Below are 21654 nucleotides of genomic sequence, written 5' to 3'. Positions count from 1 at the left end.
CCTGATGCAACTGAAAATGCATTTTTTCTTAAAGGAACCTAGTTATCCACCAGAGTAATCTAATGTAAAACCAGAAGATCCAAAGCCATACAGAATGATTAAAGAATTGGCAATACTTAGTCAATTTGTTAGTAAAATACTTTTGACATAAAAATGTCAATATATGTTTCTGCTTGTGCCTATGCACCCAAGAAAATGAGTGCGATTTAAAGAACTAACACAATCATGGAATCCCAGCATTTCCATTAGGGGTTTTAATGCAGGCAAATTCATTCTTGAAATAGCATATAAAAAATGGTCTCGGTGTAATATTTCAGGATAGTTTAGATCAGCTTCACAATCTTAACTATAGAAATTAAAAGGAAATGTAGAAGGTATATAAAACTGTGGAGCAACCTAACCACAATGAATATCCCTTGTATGAAAGAAAACTGACATTTATGATGAAGAGATATTTGAATACCTACTTCTGATTTAGTTTGACTTTAATTTTCATAGAAATTTTAATTAATAAGGAAGAATACAGTCAACAACTTTACATTTATTTCTGTGTTCTGAATGGAAAGGAATTAAATATCGATACAGTACGTTTAAGTACGTTTGTTTTAATCCCTTATATAATTGTGATGCAATGGTGAGCCCCACCTACAGATGGAGCTATTGCCCCACAGACTGCTGCAGTTGTCCTGGACTAGCTGTTCTCAAAATACAAATAATCAGCATAGAATTAAATCAAGGGGCAAACGGGTTTGAAATAATCAGCAGCTCTCTATTCTAGTTTTTATTTTTGAAATATTTATGGTATATTAGGTATTTGTTTCCTCTTAATATTTCCAATCCTGATTTATGCTCCTTCAATACCTGGTTAAATCTTATGAAATTGTTAAATCCCCTCCAATTTTATGGCAATCATTATAGACCAACCAATCAGAACACCAAGTGACCTTGTTGCCAAACTGTCTTTGCTTGCCATCAGTGAATCTAAACCAGTGTTTTTCCTGCATTCCAGCATTCCATCCCATTTTGCCATTGCCTTGAACAAGTGCCAGCTATTTTCATATTCAGTTATAATACAATTGCGGGAGGTTGGGTAGGCAAGAGAGTTATTTTTATGACCAAATATTTTATTATATATCTTAATAAATACAGGTTGGCCGGATGACAACAGATGGACTATTAGATGGCCAGGAAGCCTCAGGATGCACCTTCTCTGCCTTAAATCCTAAAACAATTAATTGCCTGACTGCTTAAAAGATGCACTGTAGTTAGATCACCAAAAGGCAAAATGCATTATAACCATGAGACTTATAACCATGACAACACACCATGAGCTTCTGATAGGTTTGGTCTGTGATATCTGTCATGAGACAAGAAAGACATTTAATAATTTCAGCAGCTGCTTCAGCAATGCTACAAAACTCTGTGGGGAATCACTCCTACATACAAAACTGTTAAAAGGTGGTTCTGAGGAGTTTCTTTGTAAAACCGCAAGAATTTCAGAGTTCGCCTTTATTTACTTGTTGAGATCAGCTCATTGCAAAAGGGTGAAGGTTAAATGTGATTTGGGTTTAGCAGAACTGACTTTTGGGACGGTCCATCAATTCAGAGCCAAAAGTACATTGGATAATCTAAGGAAAAGAGCAGAATATAAGTCAGGTCTTGATCAAACTCTGGTCAAACTGCACCTTGAATACTTGGACACGGTCTAATCAATAAGTCATGTATATGGGAGACTTCCTGACACTGGAAGTATGCAAAATCAGCAATTATACCAATTCTGACAGAAAATAAATCTGAGTTATGAGAAATGCTGGAGAAACACCTTTCAACATGGAAGTGAAGCAAGAGAAATTGAATTATATCAAGCTAAAGGGAATGAAAATATTCAGAATATTATTTTAAATTAAATCACAAGAACATGATCAAGGAGCACTGGCTTGAAATAACTGAAGATAAACGTAAGACTGATATCAGGAAACTTTTCTTCACAAAGTAGTCAGTGAATGGATTGGACTACCAGACTGAGGATACCTTTAAGAAATAAATTAATGCTTCAACAGGAGGACTTAGGATTTTTCCAGATGGATGAACTTTGATCAAATGGCCTTCCTTGCCTGTTATAATCTTATCTCATTTTGTAACATAAGGTGGATTTCTGCCTCTTTATATTACTTAACATGTAAATAAATAAGAAACCCTTTATTTAATCTGTCCACCATAATAATTTGCATATTCTGCAGTTAAAAACTGTAGGTAACTATTGATTATTTACTAAATTATGGGCTCAGTGTATAACCATAGGCTGTGGTGGTAAATAATTTCCATTTATAAAAGACTTTATCTGTCTATGAATTTTGCTCACTTAGTATAGAAACTAGTGCCAGAAAAAGGCCCAGGTTTTACAATTGAATTAACATGTCTGACTCCAATCCACCTCCCATTTCTGTTTCAATCTCCTTCAAGGACTTTCAGTGGTTTGACTTCTTTGAGTTCTGAAGAAGAACAGATCTACTCGAAAAATAGGTGCATGTTTAATATGTAAATCCTCTATTTCAGCACATTTGGGGCATGAAGAGTGCAAGACAGTTGTTGGTAACTGATTAAAGACAGCAGAAGGAGATAGACTGACTGTGGATATAAAATGCAGTGTTCGCAATTTGAAAGCCTTATTTTGAATGAACACAATTGAAATATGAAGCGATAAGTAGTTCCATATCCATAGGTGCTCAATTTCCTTTGGGAGTCCTGTGCAACTGACCTCTTGCCTTCTTGGATGACCCCATCCCCAACCATACTGTTGCATTTCCATTTCAGTGCCAGGAAACTAGTTAAGTCATCAGCACAAAGTGCACGATGATTACTCGTCATGAGCTACAATTCAATGTAATTCAGGGTAAAACCTCAAATAAATATTCCAGTTTTAAGCCACTTCTTTGGCAAAGGTTGAATACCCCTTATCATGGGCATGACCAATGGGCAATAAAGAGATTGAAAATGTTTAATAAAATCAACCTATTGTGCTAATGTAAGTTATTAGAGTATTGGTATTAGTATTGGTTTATTATTGCCACTTGTACCGAGGTACAGTGAAAAAACTTGTCTTGCATACCGATCTTACAGATCAATTCATTACACAGTGCAGTTACATTGGGTGAGTACAGAGTGCATTGATGTAGTACAGGTAAAAACAATACAGTACAGAGTAAAGTGTCACAGCTACAGAGAAAGTGCAGTGCAATAAGGTGCAAAGTCACAACAAGGTAGATTGTGAGGTCAGAGTTCACCTTATCATATAAGGGAACCATTCAATAGTCATATCACAGTGGGTAGAAGCTGTCCTTAAGTCTGGTGGTATGTGCCCTCAGGCTCTTGTAGCTTCTACCCGATGGAAGAGTAGAGAAGAGAGAATGATCCGGGTGGGTGGGGTCTTTGATTATGCTGGCTGCTTCGGCAAGACAGCAAGAAGTAAAGACACAGTCCAAGGAGGGGGAGGCTGGTGTCCGTGATGCGCTGGGCTGTGTCCACAACTCTCTGCAGTTTCTTGTGGTCTTGGGCAGAGCAGTTGCCATACCAAGCCATGATACATCCAGATAGGATGCTTCCTATGGTGCATCGATAAAAGTTGGTGAGAGTCAAAGGGGACAAACCAAATTTCTTTAGCCTCCTAAGGAAGTAGAGATGCTGGTGAGCTTTCTTGGCTGTGGCATCTACATGATTTGACCAGGACAGGCGGTTGTGATGTTCACTTCCCAGGACTTGAAGCTCTCAACCCTCTCGACCTCAGCACCATTGATGTAGACAGGTGCATGTACACCACCCCCTTTCCTGGTCAGTGACCAGCCCTTTTGTTTTGTTGACATTGAGAGAAAGGTTGTTGTCATGACACCATTCCACTAAGCTCTTATTCTCCTTCCCTGTACTCCAACTCATCACCGTTTGAGATACGGCCTACTACAGTGGTATCATCTGCAAACTTGTAGATGGAGTTAGAGCACATCTGGCCACACAGCCATGAGTGTATAGGGAGTAGAGTAGAGGGCTGAGGACGCAGCCTTGTGGGGCTCCAGTGTTGAGAATAATCATGCCAGAGGTACTGCTGCCTATCCTCACTGATTGCGGTCTGATGGTTAGGAAGTCAAGGATCCAGTTACAGAGGGAGGTGCTGAGTCCTAGGTCTCGGAGTTTAGTGACAAGCTTGCTTGGGATTATTGTATTGAAGGCAGAGCTGTAGTCAATAAAACAATAGTCTAACGTAGGTGTCTTTACTGTCCAGATGCTCCAGAGCTGAGTGTAGGGCCAGGGAGATGGCGTCCGCTGTGGACCTGTTTCAGGGATAGGAGAATTGCAGTGGGTCAAGCTTGTCTGGTAGGCTGGAGTTGATGCGTGCCATGACCAGCATCTCAAAGCACTTCATGATGGTGGATGTCAGAGCCACTGGTCGGTAGTCATTGAGGCATATGACCTTGCTTGGTGGAGAAAGGTTATTCCCTCTGCTGAAGCTGAAACTGTAAACCGTTGACAATGTACTTATCAGGAAATGAGTGGAAAATTGACATTTCAATTCAGTGTTGTTTGGATCTGGGATGCTCAGTCTGAAAATGGGCATGGGGAAACTGATTCCACACAAAAAAAAATAAAGGGGGATAGACAATTACTTGGTGAGGAATTTACAAGATTTCAGTTAAAAAGCAATGACTTGTTTGAAAACCATTTGTTCATTAGTTCAATGTACAATAAAATGAATAATCAAAAGCTTCATGGGAGAACAGGTACAGGAACAAGGAGAGGTTTCTATCATTTAATGAAGAGGAGAGCTAAAATATCTTCTATAGTTTTGGGGATAGATTGGAAACAATTTCTTTACTCATATCATCATGTTAGTTCTAATGTTCACCTTGGTCTATCTGATCCATGTTAATAATTACATTAGCAGTACAAAGTTTAATTCAAACCAACACAAATGCAAAATTCATGTGCCACCTGAAAATAACTTAATGATAAGGTCTCCTATACAAATCTACTTCAGTATGGTCTCATCAACTAAAGTATTTTTTTTAATTTTGCAAACTTCTAATTTACTCCACTGATCTGCATTCACTTACATTAATGCCTGTACCCTGAAATGGCAAATATAATAATTAGGTATTACAGTTCCTAATTTCACAAAGTATACAGTTTATTATTCAATCCATTTACTTTCTCTATAAAGGCTTGTAACATGTTCCAGCTGTGGAGATTTTATAGTAAACTTCCCGGTGAGCAGCCTGATGTGGGCAGTTCCCCTCAGTTCAACCGACGTGTAAGAAGCAGACACATTTCTTTTTCCACCCTCCCTTAAGCCATTCCATGGTTTGTAGGAACTTCAGGCACAGGTCTCTCCTTGATCGGGTCTTACAAGTAAAATTCAAGAAGGAAGCGTGAATACAGATTGAGACCCTTTCTATATAGCCCCTTGTCGCTTGAGAACCTTGCCTCCAAGATCAACGTGGCCTGGGACGTGGGAGTAGAAGCTGACGGCCCTGAATTGTGTAAATTGTCTGGAAAGGGTTTGTAAAAGAAACCTTCTTTTGGACTTTTCCCATGAGATATTCAACTGGTCCTCTGAATCTGTCACTGATTCTCTACCCCTACAGAACCTCCAGTGTTTTGGGGATCATGGGTGTACATGTGTGGAACACCCAATCCCAAAAAGATTACGGCATGGAATAAGGCCATTCAACCCACTAAACCCATGCTGGCTCCATGCTAGAGAAAGCCATCTAGTCCATCTTCCCTGCTTCTCCACATGGCCCTGCAATATGCTTTTCCTTTCATGTACATACCTAGTTCCCTTTTGAATGTCATAATTGAATCTGCCTTCACTACTCCACCAGCAGTGCATTCCAGACCCTAACCACTCACTGTGCAAAAGACCTCTTCCTCAAATCACTTTTGGTTCTTTAGCCAATCATTTTCATTGTTTTTTGCTCATGACCCCTCTGCATTGGAACCAGTTCCCATCTACTCAGTCTGGACACTTCATAATTTTAAATACCTGAACTTTACTTGCAAGACATGATCAAGGAGGGGCCTGTGCCTGAAGTTCATAAAAAGCATGAAACAGCTTGAGGGAGGGAAGAAAAAACAAATGTATCTACTTTTTCTATGTCAGTTGAACAGAGGAGGACTGCCCACCTCAGTTTGCTCACAGATCCCCTCACAACCTCCCTGTCCCATGGAGAACAATTGAGCCTATCACATAACTAAAGTCTCTTATCCCAGAATCGTTTCTGCATTTTCTTTAAAGCTCTTCCATCTTTCCTGAACAATTGGACCCAAAACTCCAGTTGTAGCTGAACCAGTGTTTTATAAAGGTTCATCACGACTTCCTTGATCTTATATTCTATGTCACTATTTATCAAGACCAGAATCCAAATGCTCTTTTATCCAGTTCCTCAATCTGTCCAGCCACTTCCATTATTTGTGGAGAGAAAAACAGTCAAACAAAAGACTGAGAGTAAGCCTTCCAACCTCGTATCTCTAGGAATGCCGGGCCTGCCCTAATACAAACAGTGTTGTTGATTGTGGAAGCAGTAGGGAATGGTTGGGGAGAGGAAATGCCACATAGAACAAACCTCTGCCCAATTTTCCCCAAAAATGGAGAACAGGAAAATTTTCCTTTTCTAACTGATGGAAGTTAGTTTAGTGGGTTAGAAAGTATCTATCTGCCTAATGATTAGTAATGTACTTGAATTCCATAAATTGTTGCAGTCGAGGTGGCCTAACCACAAACATAAACCTACCGTAAGCTGTCAGCAACTACCTGAGAGGATTTTACACTTAAACTATGAGTGTAGATAAATTATAGAATGATACCATTTAACCCTTCTGGTCTATATTTTCCCATAGGCCATGTAATCTAGTAATGTCTCTGCTCATTCCCTTTATCCTTTACTATATACCTCTTTTTCCAATTTGCCTTTTCAATATTTATATGCTCTGATCTAATGATGGCATGTGACAAAGCCTTACCTTTTACCATCATGTATAATGACATCTTTCAGACCTCCTCATAAATTTCTCTTGTGATTATTTTTAATTTATTTCCTGCCACCATCACTCAGCCAACCAATAAAAACAATCCATCTCTACTTACTGCTTTGTAACCGCTACTGTCCAGCATCCACTTCATTCTTCTCAGTTGCACTGAAAAACACCCAAATATTTCAAGCCTTTTCTCATAACTGTAATATTATTAACCCTGACAATACTTTTGTGAACCTGCCCTTCACTTTTTTCCGTGGCTTTCATATACATCCTACTATGGGGTTTTCAAAATTATGCATAGTACTCCGAAATGAAGCCAGAGTTAGATCTTGTTTAATTTCAACATTTTCTCCTTCCCACCAAGGCTTTTCAAATTCAAAGTTGACCACGTAGAGGACATTTCAATCTTTAGTCACATTTCCAAAATGCACAGCTCCTCAATCATCCACAGGTTGAGTTGGGTCTGTCCGTTATGCTAGTTTATCCCATGTCTTAAAGCAAAACACTGCAGGTGCTAGAAATCTGAAGTAAAAACAGAAAACACTAGAAATACACAGCAGGTGAGGCAGCAGCTTTAGAGAGTGAAAAACAGATAATTTGTCAAGGCTGATATCTGCCTTGCAAGCTTTTGCTATGCTCATCAAAATTTTCCATTCCTGCTATTTGATGCCATAACCAAATTTCAGTTTAGATCTCTCAAACTCTAAGGCTACAAAATGTATGCATAGAGTAAGGACAGCAACTTCAACACAAAACAATGCAGAACATACCGTTCCAGTTAACAAAACTTCCTTTTATCCCATTGGTTTTCCAACCATCCTCTGTCCTTGTGACCACATCCCCCTTTGGTTCTATGTGACACTGTCTCTGCCATATGCTTATTATGTGGTATTTTATCAAATGCTTTCTGAAATCCATTGAAATACACCCACTACATTTCCCATAAAATGGATTAGATAAAAAGTATAATAAGATTTATTGAAAGTAGCATAATTAGATTTATTGAAAATTGTATGACAACCCATAGGTTTATTTATTGTCAAGGATCTGGACGTCACTAGCAAGGCCAACATTTATTATCCATCTTTAATTGCCCATGAGGTGGTGGTGGTAAGTTACTGGACTTACTGGTGAAAGTACTCTCACAGTGCTGTAGGAAAGGAGTTTTTGTGTTTCGAACTAGCAATGATGAAGGACCAGCAATATTTGCCAAATTAGGGTGATGTGTGGTTGGAAAGCGACCTGCAGATGGTGGTGTTCCTATGTGTATGTTGCCCTTTACCCGTTTAGTGGTAAAGTCCATGGGTTGGAAGGTGCTATCTGAGTAGCCTCGGTGAATAAATGCAGTACATCTTGGAGATGATACATACTAATGCCACTGTGTGCCAATGGTGGAGAGAACAAATATTTCAAGATATGGATGAAGTATTAACTAAGCTGACTCAAGCTTCTTGTCGAAGCTGCACTAATCCAGGCAGCTAGAGAGTATTCCATTATCATTCTGGCATGTGCCCTGTAGATAGCAGAAAAGCCTTGGGGTATCTGGAGGGGAGTCACGTGCCAAACAGTATCCAGAATCTGACTTGCTCTTGTAGCCATGGTATTTATGAGCTGATCAAGTTGAGTTTCTGTTTAATGGTGCCCCCAGGATGTTGATGGAGGGGACTCGGTGATGGTAATGTCATTGAATATCAAAGGTAGATGTCATGGTTGTTGGAGATGGTCACTGCCTTATACTTCTATGGCACAAATATAACCAGTCACTTTTCACCCTCTGTCTGAATGTTGTCAGGCATCTTTTGATGCTTCTTTTGATGAGAAATTGAACATTATGCAACTATCTGATGTCATGATGGGAGGAAAGTCACAGATGAAGCAACTGAAATGGTTGGGCCAAGGACACTGCCTGAAGCAACTCTTGCAGTGATGTCCTGGAACTGGCATGATTGACCTCCATCAACAACATCCACTTCCCTTTGTGCGCAGTGTGATTCCAGCCACTGGAGTGTTTTTCTTTTGATGCTCTTTTACTTCAGTTTTACCAGAGCTTCTTGATGCCACCCTCAGTCAAATGCTGCCTTGACGTCAAGGGCTGTCACACTCACCTCACCTCTGCAGTCCAACTCTTTGATCCATGTTTCAACCAAGGCTGTGATGAGGCGTGGAGCAAGGCGTTCCTGGCAAAGTGCCAACTAGGCATTGATAAGCAGTTCATTGGTGAATAAGCATCACTTAATACCACTGTTGATGACAACTTCCATCACACTGCTGATGACTGAGAGAGTACGGATTAGGTGGTAAGTAGCTGAATTGGATTTGGCCTGCTTTTTATGAACAGGCATACCTGTTTTGTTGTATAGCTTGCACGTACCCAGTGTTACAGCTTCACCAAGCTGGCACCTCACCATTTCCAATTTAGTATCATTTATAAATGAAAACTAGGATAATGATTGATATGTCAGCATGTAAATGACTGCCTCATGCAGTTACGGTTCTGAACTCCAGTGACCAATCTAAACTTCAGACACTTATTTGCTGACAAACTTCAGAATTCCTGGGCATGCCACTACTTTGGAGGATTTAAATCTTTAGTAAATTTACATAAGGCAAGTGTAAATACAAAGCAGATAATGTCACTGCAGGAAGCATTAACTTTTGGCAAAGGCAATAATAAAGCAACGTCTTGTTTTCTCTTCAATTAGTCATGCTAGTGTTATATATTAAATAATCCACGCAGTTTTAAATAACTCTTATCAAAATTGTGCACCTTCAGCTTGTGTTCAAACAGCAGAGAGGCAGCAGGGGGTGGGAAGGAGAGGAGGTGAAACAGTTTCTCACAGCATCTATGTTAATGTGGCTATGTCAGGGAGGGGGAGGACACAGTGAAATCAACAAGTATTTCCCACTCTTCCTCTCAATTCACTGATGTGTACTGGAAGATGTATATGTATTGATGCTAACTGAGGGCAGGACTGAGTATAATGTGTTATCCAAAGGTCATAGAAGAACATTAGCTTTGGCAAGGTATCCCAAAGCTGCCAGTCTCCAGTGAAACCACATTCTCATATTAATTAGATGCTAAGGAGAGAAAAACTAGGTGGGGATGGGTTGTTCATGTATTTTCAACCTCTGACTGTATTCCTGAATGTGGCTTGCCAGGATCTGATTTAAATGTTAATGTCACAGCTGTCTCTACGCTCATATCCTAAAAGTGATGAATGAGACACTAGGCACAGAAACAAAAGAAATCCAGAGGCTTACATTAGTGTAGCACCTGTACAGGCTAAAAGAAATGATTATCCAAAGAACACCACAGAAGAAAAATACCTTGGAAACAGCAATCCAGTCTTTGAATCTTCTTTCAGGAAAGCCTGTCTGAACAATGGAATGAAGTATGGATAAGGAACCAAAACAACATATTACAGGAGCAGTGAATCTTGTTTACACTGCATATTTGATAAGCAAACATGCTCTTGGCTATTTTACATACAGAACAAACCCAGTGAATTCAGTCTTCCAAGGATGAAACCTCAGGGCAGGACCATTTCTAGGACATAATAATACAATGTGATTGCAGATTTAATATTATGTAACCATTCATCCATACTTCATAAATCTGGGTCTGTAGGAATTATACAACATAATTTGTTACTTTGCATTATAACATAAAAGCAATTTTACAACTTTTAAGTGTTCTAATTCAGCAGTCCTCAGAACTTCAATGCCATTCTACATCTGCTGCAATGATGTTATGCAAGTCATGATCAGAGCTCACAAGTCCACTACAGACCGAATGACAGTGCAGACTAGGATCAAGCGAGATTATATCTTCACACCACCCCTTTCGTCAATCTCTTTGGCTGCAATACTTCATCTGATTTTCATTAAGGACCTGACACTAAGTATCTGAAAGTCAAAGGTTTTCTGCCAGTGCCTCCACCACACAACACTGCCCTTAGGCAATCAATATCCATGAGAGCACCCTGGAAAACATGGATCATTCTCCAGATCTCAGCGGACAGCTCTCACCAAAGGCAGACATGATGACAAAATTCATTATACCTTCAGCTGACTGAGGAAAAGTGTGCAAATTGTCAGAAGCCCAGGCCAAAGTCAAGGTCAACGTCAAGTTTATTGTCATATGCACATGTACATGTATGCACAGAGGTAATGAAAAACTTACTTGGAGCAGCATCACAGGCACATAGCATCAGAGATGCAACATTCACAGGAAAAACATAAACTAAATATAAATTATACAAAATTATACACAAAAGAACACAATTAGAAGAAAAACAGTTCATTGTAATGCAAAATGATCAAAGTGGTCATTTGCTGTACTGAGGTAGTGATCAGGGTTGTGCAGGTTGGTCAAGAACCGAATGGTTGAAGGGAAGTAGCTGTTCTTGAAACTGGTGGTGTGGCACTTCAGACTTCTGCACCTCCAGCCCAATGGTAGCTGCGAGAAGATGGTACACCAGGATGGTAGAGATCTTTGATGATAGCTGTTGCCTTCTAGAGGCAGCGTCTCATGTAGATACATCCAGTGGCGGGGAGGGATTTGCCAGTGATGTATTGAGCTGAGTCCACTACTCATTGTAGCTTCTTACATTCTTACGTATTCAAATTGCTGAACCAGTTCTAGGTGCATGGTCTACTGGGAAACAGTGATCCTCAGCCTCTTGTAGACTTAAGAGTAATGGATAACCTTTGGCAAACAACTCAAAGCGCTGAAGAAACATCATCAATGCTGCTTCTGCAAAATTCTCCAAATCCATTGTTGGGAGACGCAAATCAACATCAGCATCCTCTCCTAACCTGACATCCCCAGTTTCAAGGTTCTGACCGCACTCCAGTGGGCTGGCCAAATTGTCCTCATGCCTGTCACCAGACTTCCAAATGAAGCACTTTACTCTAAGCTCTGTCTTAGCAAGAAATTCCCAGGAACCCAAGCAAAATGCTTCAAGGATATTCTCAAAATCTCCTTGAAAAACTGTAACATCCCCACTAATTCAAAGGAATCCCTGTTTCATGATCACTCAAAAAGGAAAAGCAGCATCTCAGTGGCAACTCAACAACCCAAGTCCAAGTAGTGAAAGGAATGGACAAGATCACAAATGGCCCGCTCAACTGCTTCAAAGAGCACCACCTCCTTCACCTGTGACAGAGTTTGTGGATCCCGCTTGGGATCCTTCATTCTCTTCAGAATCCATGGAATTAGAGTGAAGCAAGTCATCCCTGACCCCAAGAGACCACCCAAAGGAAAATGAGTTTTTCTTGACATACTATGAAATATTATTTCAGTTTTTGTTTAAAAAAATTAAGCGTTGAAATAAATGAGACCATTACATGCTAATGAATAAATGGAGATAAAGGTATCCATGGAGACAGGCTGTACTGCCAATAAGTCACAAATCAAACCGCTGAATGTCAGCCAAGATTTAATGGTTTATGACAGTGAAATATTCCTATTCAGATCTCCTGCATTGGCAGCCTGGCAATGTACAATTTACACATTCATATTATGGATGTGAATAATGTTATCTAAGCTTATCCAGATGAGAGAAGTTAAACAAGATTCTTACCTTTTCCAAACAATATAATTTAAAGTAGGGTAATGATCTTGTGGCTGGATTACCGGGTGAGGTCAGGGACACATCTCAATGGCCAGAGGTCTCACCATTCTAAAGATGTGAACATTGACCTACATTTATACCTTTAATGATCCATAATACATACAATCAAAGCTTCTCAGTGGAGGTGTGTCTCAAGAAAGTACTGAGGATACAAGTTACTAGATTTTAATTTCAACTAATAACTTTGTAATTGGAAGAAAGAGACTCAAAAAGGAGAGGTTACATTAGATGAATAAAGTGGCTATTTAAAACTAGCTTCCATTATTTTTTATGATTATCAGAATGACAAAGACTTTAATTTTTCTTCTTCCATGATGACAAATCTTAATTGATTACATTAGATGTTAACCTGCTCTCAACCTTCCACTAATATTGTCCGTAAAAGATGCAGCATTGTCCAAGGAGTAATTCCTTTTCTAGTTTTTCTTTCCCCAAAAGGAAATCATTAACTGGGCAAGGTGATTAGGCAAGGTGAAAAAAACAAATCTGCAGTGTACTGAAGTGCCAATGTATGATGTCATTATCAGAATGTCTCAATTTGTATCCAACAAGGTGAAAAAAAACTCTTTGCAGAAGACCAGTGCCTGCCAATTCTGAAAACTATGGTTCAGTATAGCATCCTCTTCTCTTAGTCATCAGGGTCTAGCTCCATGTTGGAGGTGTATTCTTTCAAAAGAAACATTAAACTAAGGCCCCTGTCTGGTCCCTCAAGCTTTTCGTAGAACAAATTCCAGTGGCAGATTGTTATTTGTAGAATCTTACTGTCTACAAATTGGCTACCATATTTTTCCCTACATTACAACAATGATTATTCTTAAGAGATACCTAATTGACTATGAGGAATTAGTATATCCTGTGTGTGCGAATAGTCATATAAATGCATATTTGTTCTTTGAGCAGTTATTGCTAATTGCTTACACATTTGACGCCAACAACAAATTTGGCAATTCACCATATTTAACTGCCCCTTCACTGACATTTTAAATGAGTTCTAACTTAGTTGATTGCTTAACTTCCTCAAACATTCTGCTTCAAATCTATAAAATAGAGAATTTGGAGAAATTGAAACTGGCAAGGACTGCCCATAGAATCTCCAGCAAACCCAACCATGCCTTCATTCATCTTCATGATTATTCTCCCATTATAAGATCTCATTACACAGTTCATTAGAAGCAACACATAAGTTTTCATGTCATGAAATCATTGAATAAGACAGAAGTAAAGGAGGTGATTTTATCCATTTGTACATGTGCCAGAACTTTGAAACAGCTATATAATTATCTCCATCCTCCTGTTCTTTTGGCATCAATCTAAAAAGTAATTACTTTATTCACTTTTTACATTTGCAGTATTCAGTCCTCTGGCACCACAGTCTTATCTAAAAAAGATAGGAAGAATGTAACCAAAACATCTAGAATTTCCACCCTTATGAATGAACTTGCTTTCACTACCATATCAAGCAATGAATTCCCAGTCATAATAAATCACTGTGTAAAACATATTTTCCTCATGTCTAGGTGCCTTACGTTCTGACGTTATGAAAATTGCAGATCCTGTAATATCACATCATTACCGCAATGGACTGCATCATCCGAGCAGCTGACCCTGAGCTTCAGAAACTCCCAGGTTATGCTGCCTCCCTTCTTGTCACTCCCAATGTCACTGGGCTCTCTCTTGGCTGCACATGAGGTCTCTGGCTTCCTTTTCTGCTGAGCTTTGTAAATGACTGCAACTAATAGAAAGCAAATATCAATGTTCTACAATTTTATCTCTTACATGCAACTTGGCAGCAATTTTTTGATATTCCTACAGTTTAGGTAGATTCTTGCTCATGTTGTTTCATGATCTTCTGTCAATTACCTTCAATTGGTTTCCTTTTGTTTATGTTTATCCTTATTAAAGTAACCCTTCATAACTTTGCACATCTCTATCAAATTTCCCTTTAGCTTTGATGGCTCTAAGGCAAACAACCCTAGTATTTCTAGTCACAAAACTAGAACTTTTTTCTGTTCTTGTAACAGAAGGCTTTCATCTTTGGTCATTTCAAGTAAACCACCTCTGCACCTTTCTAAGATGTGAATCCCTTGACATCACATGACATCACCAGAGAGTGAAGACATTTTGCAGCCAGCTCCCAAGGTGACAATAAGCTTAAACTTGAAACCCTTTTTGAAAAGTGTGCTTAGTACAGGCTACAATATACTAATTGCTGCCTAAATAATGTTTCATAAAGATTTAGAATAATGTTCTTGTAATCTACACCTCTATTCACAAAGCCAAGATTCTCTTATTTCTTTTCATTAGTCTTCTCAACTATCCAGCGACCTTCAAAGACCGGTGAACATATCTTAACAACCCACCTATCAAACCAGCTCTGCTTATTCTTGCAACTTTTTTACAACTGTAACACTGAATACATATTGCCTTTTTTTGTTCTTCCTAAACAAATTGCTTCAAACATCCCTGTGTTAAATTCAGACTACTGTGTGCCACCTACTACAACAGCATGTGTTCTTCTGGTACCTCTTTGTATCTTTCTTATTGTTTACTTTTGAATCTATGTTTCCGGTTATCTGTAATCTTTGAAATTATGCTAAATCTAAGTCATTAATATATATCAAAAAGGTTGACAGTTTCAATTCGAGGGTTATCACAGCTTTAGACTGAAAAGCAATTTCTCAACACTACATATGGAGAAATGCATATTCACACAGTCAGTGTTCCTTTAATCCCGCTGGGAACTCTTTTATTTGGTGCTCTATCAAATTCCTTTTGAAGTTGTGTGTTCAACATTAACTACACGGCAATCATCTATCCTCTTCATCACTTCTTCCAAAAACTCAAATCACGTAAAGAAAGTATAATTATCTTTAACAAATCCTTGCTGGCTTTCATTTACTGACCCATATTTTTCAAATTGCACTAGTAATTAAGTTTTAGATTAATGTCTCTAAAGGTTCCCCACCCCCACTGTTCAAATGACAGGCTAGTTTATCCCTCTGCCCTTCATGAACAGGGGCATGAATTTGCAATACTCCAATCTTCTGGCATTTTTGCCATATCTAAGGAAGATTGAAAGGATGTGGCCAGAGCATCTATGATTTTCACCTTCTTTCCCTCAGAAACCCAGGATCCAGGGCAAGGTCAGTTTGGTACTTTTCCCAGGCAGACACAACCTAGTGTGGGATGACTGCGCACTGTAAAGGCTGAAGCCATTGTCTTCAAACTCATCACATACTCCATTCCCTGGTCATCAACTGCTTCCATCTTCCTGGCAAATGTTTGAAAATGAATCAGACTGTTTGTGACTTTGATATCATACTTGAGGCCAAGATTTTTTTAAAGACTATACACCTCCACCATCCAGATTTAAAATTATAAGGGTCCGAGGCAAACAGAAAATGGAAGCATTACCTCACCCATTGCTACATTGGGTGAGGTTTTTCTGTAGTTGGAACCACAATACTAAATTTAGGATGGATCCAAGGAGTGTAAAAGTCTCAAAAGGCCAAACAGTCTCCTGTAACAATGGAGATTGTATAAAATGCTATTAAATAAATGAAAGTGAGAAAAAGAAAACATAACATGGGATCTGCCAGTTACCCATTTTTGAAATCTGATTATTTTTTTGAAAGCACTACAGTCCTTAAGGTGTGGGCTTTTGTATTCAGAGGTAAACTCCAAAGGCAAGCCAAGCCATAAAGTTGGACATATTTCCTCACTTTCCAGCCTCAAAAAACACTGTACTTTGCACTATCAAGTTTACATATTGTCTCTGACAAGTGTAAAATTTGGCAGCAAGGTTGAGGCAGGGAAGGCAATTCAAAGAACCTTACAGCCTACTGTGTATGCCCATACCAGCTCTAGAAACAGCTCTTTGAAATTGCACTTAGGGCCAGCAAGTGGCCTCTACCCCTGTATTCAAATCTGTGCCCACCTGCAATGCACCCCAGCGTTATGATGACAGACCTATCCTCATCAGTACCATGCCCATGTTATAGGGCGACAGAAGCACCAGTATTATATCCCAGTCTTATACAATGACAGACATATGCACTAGTGCTTTACTTCAATGTTTTAGTGTTATACCTACATCCACCAATATATCTCTGAGGACACAAGAGACTGCAGATGCTGGAATCTGGAGCAACAATCTGCCAAAGGAAGTCAGTGGGTTGAGCAGCATCTGTCAGGGGAAGGGAATTGATAATACTTTGGGTCGAGACCCTGCATCAGGACTGAGAGTAGAGAGGGAAGACAGCCAATATAAAAATGTGAGGAGGAGGAATGAGACAGGGACCCAGCGGGTGATTGGTGGACCATGATGGGAAGATGGAGCTGGGGGGGTGGGGGGTGATGCGGGGAGTAGGTTTGGAGCTGGGAGACGGAGGCAGGTGGATGATAGATGGAAGCAGACAAACAAAAAAGCAGATGGAGCCAGGTGAAGGGAGGAGAGAGGACAGTGGAAGTGAACATGCAAGTGGGGACAGTTCAGAGGGTAATAAGTGGGAACACAAAGGCTACCATAGAACATAGAACATTACAGCACAGTACAGGCCCTTCAGCCCACGATGTTGTGCCGACATTTTATCCTGCTCTAATATCTATCTATCCCTTCCCTCCCACATAGCCCTCCATTTTTCTATCATTCATGTGGCTATCAAAGAATCTCTTAAATGTCCCTAATGTATCTGCCCTGACAACCTCTGCCAGCAGTGCAGTCCACACACCCACCACTCTCTGTGTAAAAAAAACTTACCCCTGACATCCCCCTTATACCTTCCTCCAATCACCTTAAAATTATGCCCCCTCGTATTAGCCGTTGTCACTGGGAAAAAGTCTCTGACTGTCCACTTGATCAATGCCTCTTATCATCTTGTACACCTCTATCATGTCACCTTTCATATTCTTTCTCTCCAAAGAGAAAAGGCCTAACTCGCTCAACCAATCCTCATAAGACATGCTCTCCAATCCGGGCAGCATCCTGGTAAATCTCCTCTGCACCAGTGCTAGAATGTGATAAGTAAGGAAGATGATAATAGGAATCATTAGGGGAGAGGTGAAGGGCAGATGCAACCAGGCAGGGGAGGGGATCTGGTGGGTAAAAGGCATGAGTAGTAGGTGGATGGAACAAAGTTGGGGAGGGGAAAAAATGTGTGATAGGAGGCTGGAGAGGCGGGGGCATGGGAAAGAGGACAAAAATGGGAGGACCAGAGGTGGATTAAAGAGGGGAGGAAACAGGTGGTAAGGGTTTCCTGAAATTGGAAAATTCACTGTTCATACATGCTACACAGATGGAATGTGAGCTGTTGTTCCGCTAGTTTGCATTGGGCATCACTCTGGAAGTGGAGGAGGGTGAAGATGGATAGATTGGTGTGGGAATGGGAAGGGGAAATGAAAAGGCATGCAACTGGGAGGTCAGGATGACCACTGCAGACAGAGCACAGATGCTCCACAAGTCAGTCAGCTAGGATATACCCCTGGGTCTAGATTGGGACAGGCCCTGAAAATTGGACTAGACTCAACGTGGCCCAGTTTTTTTTGGTTCCTGGCCCATAACCATTTGCCTTGGCTGGCCACCTCTCCATGTTGGCATTGGTGGGTGGATGGACACCGGGTGCATCCTGAGAACCCAGCTCAACCCTAAGATTAACATTGGATGGTTCCCAAGGACCTAAGTCTGATGGGGCCTGAAGAACATGTAGGCAGCAGGGAGTCCTACCTCCAGTCTACAGCGTTCCTCCCAGTATCTGTCCAAGTAAATTGTGTTTACTTCACCCACAATGGGCGTTTAAAACACCCACTATCTGTGCAGTTATGACCCTAGCTTCTCCTCAGGTTAGAACTGGCTTAGCATTCTGGAAAATTTAACATCCAGGGCTATGTGGGGTCATTGCCAACCTTATACTTTCAGCAGCTCCACCATTTTCCCAGGGGCCCTGACTGGCAGGAACCCACGCACTAATCCACTCCATGCACTCCTTTTTATACTGCTGTCTTCCCTCTCCACTCTCTATCCTTTCTTTTGCTGCCTCTGGCTTGTTCCAGCACATTTCTAGCTGGCGTCTCTCATTCTACCTTACATAAACCTGAAATTATCCAAATCTCAGTTGCCCAAATGCTAACTTGCACCATGCATACAAAGATCAGCCACCAGTCACTGGTGATCTACATGTGCTTCTGATTAAGCAATAATTTGCTTTTAAATTAATTTTCATATTTCTCAATGGACTTGTCCCTCCCTGTAAACCTCTAAGAAATTTAGTCTTCAAATTCCAGCCTTTTGATGATTGAATTTAATCACAGGACCATTAGCAGAGGTGCATTCAGAACCCAAAGGGCCCTATGCTGCTCCCTGAATCTCTCTTTCCTGCTTTGAGATGCTCCTTAAAATTGACCTCTTCAGCCATTTTTGGTCATCTGCCTTTATAATTCCTTATATATCTTCCAATGTCAAATTGTATTGATAACACTCCTATGAAATCTTTGGTACATTTTATTATGTTAGAGGGATTGTTGCTAAAAACTAAAAGTCATAAGATGTTTGAATCTTTCTTTAACTGGGAGTGCAAACATTTGCACATAACATGAAAATCAATAAGTGCAGATACGGGAAATCTGAAAATGCTGGAAACACTCAATGGGTCAGGCAGTATCTGCGGTAGGAGAAACAGAATTAATGTTTCTCTTGGACCTGAGACATCAATTCTGTTTCTCTTTCTACAGATGGTACCTGACCTGCTAAGTGTCACCAAAATTTTCTGATTTTATTTGCACGTAACATCACCATTAGTAACTTATTCCCTAAAATTTTAACGATTTCAGCTGCAATAAACAGAATTCTACCTCCCAGTTGACAAGAAATTGTTATAAATTTGGCCCCATCTGCAACTATATGACTTACAATGAAGTTAATATTTCTCAACCACAGGCTAACTCGAAGACAACACCCCTAGACTGTGAAGCGAAGGGAACTAGGGAAATAAACGATACTGAAAGGAAAAATCCCATCTTGAAGAAGGAAACGTGCAGACGCCACAGTGAGAGGGAAGTGGCGAGGTCTTCACTGTAACTTCCATTCCGTCGCTGGCATCAAGAGAGAACACACCTTATCTCATTTGCCCAGCGGTTGCTATTTTGCAGAAGGAACTGTGAGATGAAGGAAGAAGAGGCGGCCTGGTAGACGCGGAGTTGCTTTATGCACGAAAATAAGCACAAAGCCGGGCGTGGGAGCTGGATATTTTCCCCAGACGCCAAAGAGCGAGTTGTGAGTGGCGAGCGGAGTGAGTATGCAGCAGCCTGCTGTCATTGGCTGGGCCGCCGTGCTGGGCTCCGGGAGCCGGGGCAGCTGACGCCCGGCCCGAGCTGCCGGAGCTAGCTTCGAGACGAGCGCAGCTGCGGACTGCTCGGGGTGGTTTTCAGCTCAGGGTAGTGGCATGTTGCATTTCTTCGTTCCCGGTGCAAGTCGTCCAGCAGCTTCTGGGAGTGGGCTGGTATTTCCTGCTTTAATCGCTGTTTTTTTTTTTCGCGGTGGGTTGCTTTGGGCGCAAGGCCGAGGCTGTCGCTGAGCACACGGTGGCTACCGGCGACGAATCCTTCAGCAATCCGCCTGAAACCACTGGAAGTCTCACATATGCCACGGAACTCCCCGTGTTTAAAGATTTTAATTCACCAAGTGCGAGATGTCGATCATTTAAAATGCGGCTCGATTTCGGAGAGACTTTATACAGGGAATTGGAATGATTGGTGGTCGGAAAACAATTAATGTTCTTTTGTATTTTTTTTGCCTTTAAACGTTACACATCAATGTACGTTGCGGGATCCGTTGGGCTTTCAGCCCCGTGTAGCTGAGCTACATTGACCAGTTAACGCCAACCAGTCCCTTTGAAAGACTGGGTGTCACTGACTTTATGTTGGGGTTACAATAGGCGTGATTTTATTTATTTTGTTTCATTATATTAACACAATGTTCTTGTTGCGCATTGTGAGCAAAGCTGGGGTTTGCTTTATTCTGTATGTAGTGCAGCTGAAACAACGAAATGCAATTTTTTTTTAAAATGTCGAGGAACGCCCATCGTTCGTTTTTATTTCTTAACCGAAAAGAATTTGGTGCAGAAGTATCATTTTAACTTATTTTACACAGGCAGAATGCACTTAAAGCTGCGGACGCAAGTGGGGGAGGCTCGCCCTGCTGGATGCTGAAATTGGTTACCTTTGTACGGCTGGTTGTACGCCGGGATGCAGTAGCCAGTTACCATGACCGTGTTTAAACAAGAAAATGTGGACGATTATTACCACATCGGCGAAGAGCTGGGCAGGTGAGTGTTCTGCTAATTGTTTCAGAAGTGTGGCAGGAACAATGGATAAGAAGCTTTCTATTTACCGTGTGTTCTGACAGGTAAATGATGCAGTTTGGCAGGAGTGTATCATAAATTATGCCTGGTTTAATTTCACCTACCCACCACCTTCTTCATTTAAAGCTATTCACGTGGATGCCGGATGCATATTTTTCAAGTTAATTGTCAATAAATCTGCCCGCCCAGAATGTATTACATGTTGCCTTAAATGGACCGTTTGAGAATGGGCATACAAAGTGTGCTGTGTATGGGTTACGGTTCTGTCTTCAATCCTCATTCAGTTAATTTATTTTTATTTATCAAGATAATCCAGTGGAAGTGATAATGTTTTACTATAGTCTAATTTGTTTGTAGTTATTTTTCCCTGGGAAGGAGCCGGTTAACTTTGGCAGAAGTTGAAGTAAACTGTTGTGGAAGATTGTATTAATTTGAGAACTGTATTAGTGTTTGGAAGCTTTATGACGTTTGGTCATATCTTGGTTACCAAGGAACTATTGATAAACTGAAAATTAGCACTGCACACATGTGCAGTAACCAGTTAATTGCACTTGTGGTACAGTTTCATTGTTCACCTGTTGTTGTTAAATAGGAAATTGTCAAAGGATCCAGTGGTTTGAAATGGACAACAAAATGCA

At 40.5% G+C, this 21654-nt stretch overlaps 1 protein-coding gene and 1 long non-coding RNA gene across 2 annotated transcripts in view; one reads left to right on the top strand and one right to left on the bottom strand.

Annotated features, from left to right (window-relative positions):
• Positions 1 to 1519: 1519 nt before the first annotated feature.
• LOC127572396 (uncharacterized) lies at positions 1520 to 20985 on the bottom strand. Its single transcript, XR_007956624.1, has 4 exons — positions 20875 to 20985; positions 10354 to 10401; positions 7136 to 7185; positions 1520 to 1628 (listed from the first exon to the last, which is right to left on the bottom strand). It is a non-coding gene; the product is annotated as an uncharacterized LOC127572396 (long non-coding RNA).
• dapk1 (death-associated protein kinase 1) overlaps positions 19668 to 21654 on the top strand; it is a 167165-nt gene continuing 165178 nt past the window's right edge. The window contains exons 1-2 of the mRNA XM_052019586.1: positions 19668 to 19945; positions 20806 to 20980. Coding sequence (XP_051875546.1) covers positions 20919 to 20980 — 62 coding nt within the window. The 5' untranslated portion in view covers positions 19668 to 19945; positions 20806 to 20918. The remainder of the gene's footprint in view (positions 19946 to 20805; positions 20981 to 21654) is intronic.

Source organism: Pristis pectinata, chromosome 7 (genome assembly GCF_009764475.1).
Source record: "Pristis pectinata isolate sPriPec2 chromosome 7, sPriPec2.1.pri, whole genome shotgun sequence".
Lineage (NCBI taxonomy): Eukaryota > Metazoa > Chordata > Chondrichthyes > Rhinopristiformes > Pristidae > Pristis > Pristis pectinata.
Note: the sequence above shows the minus strand (reverse complement) of the source record. Positions and strands in the feature narration are given on the sequence as shown.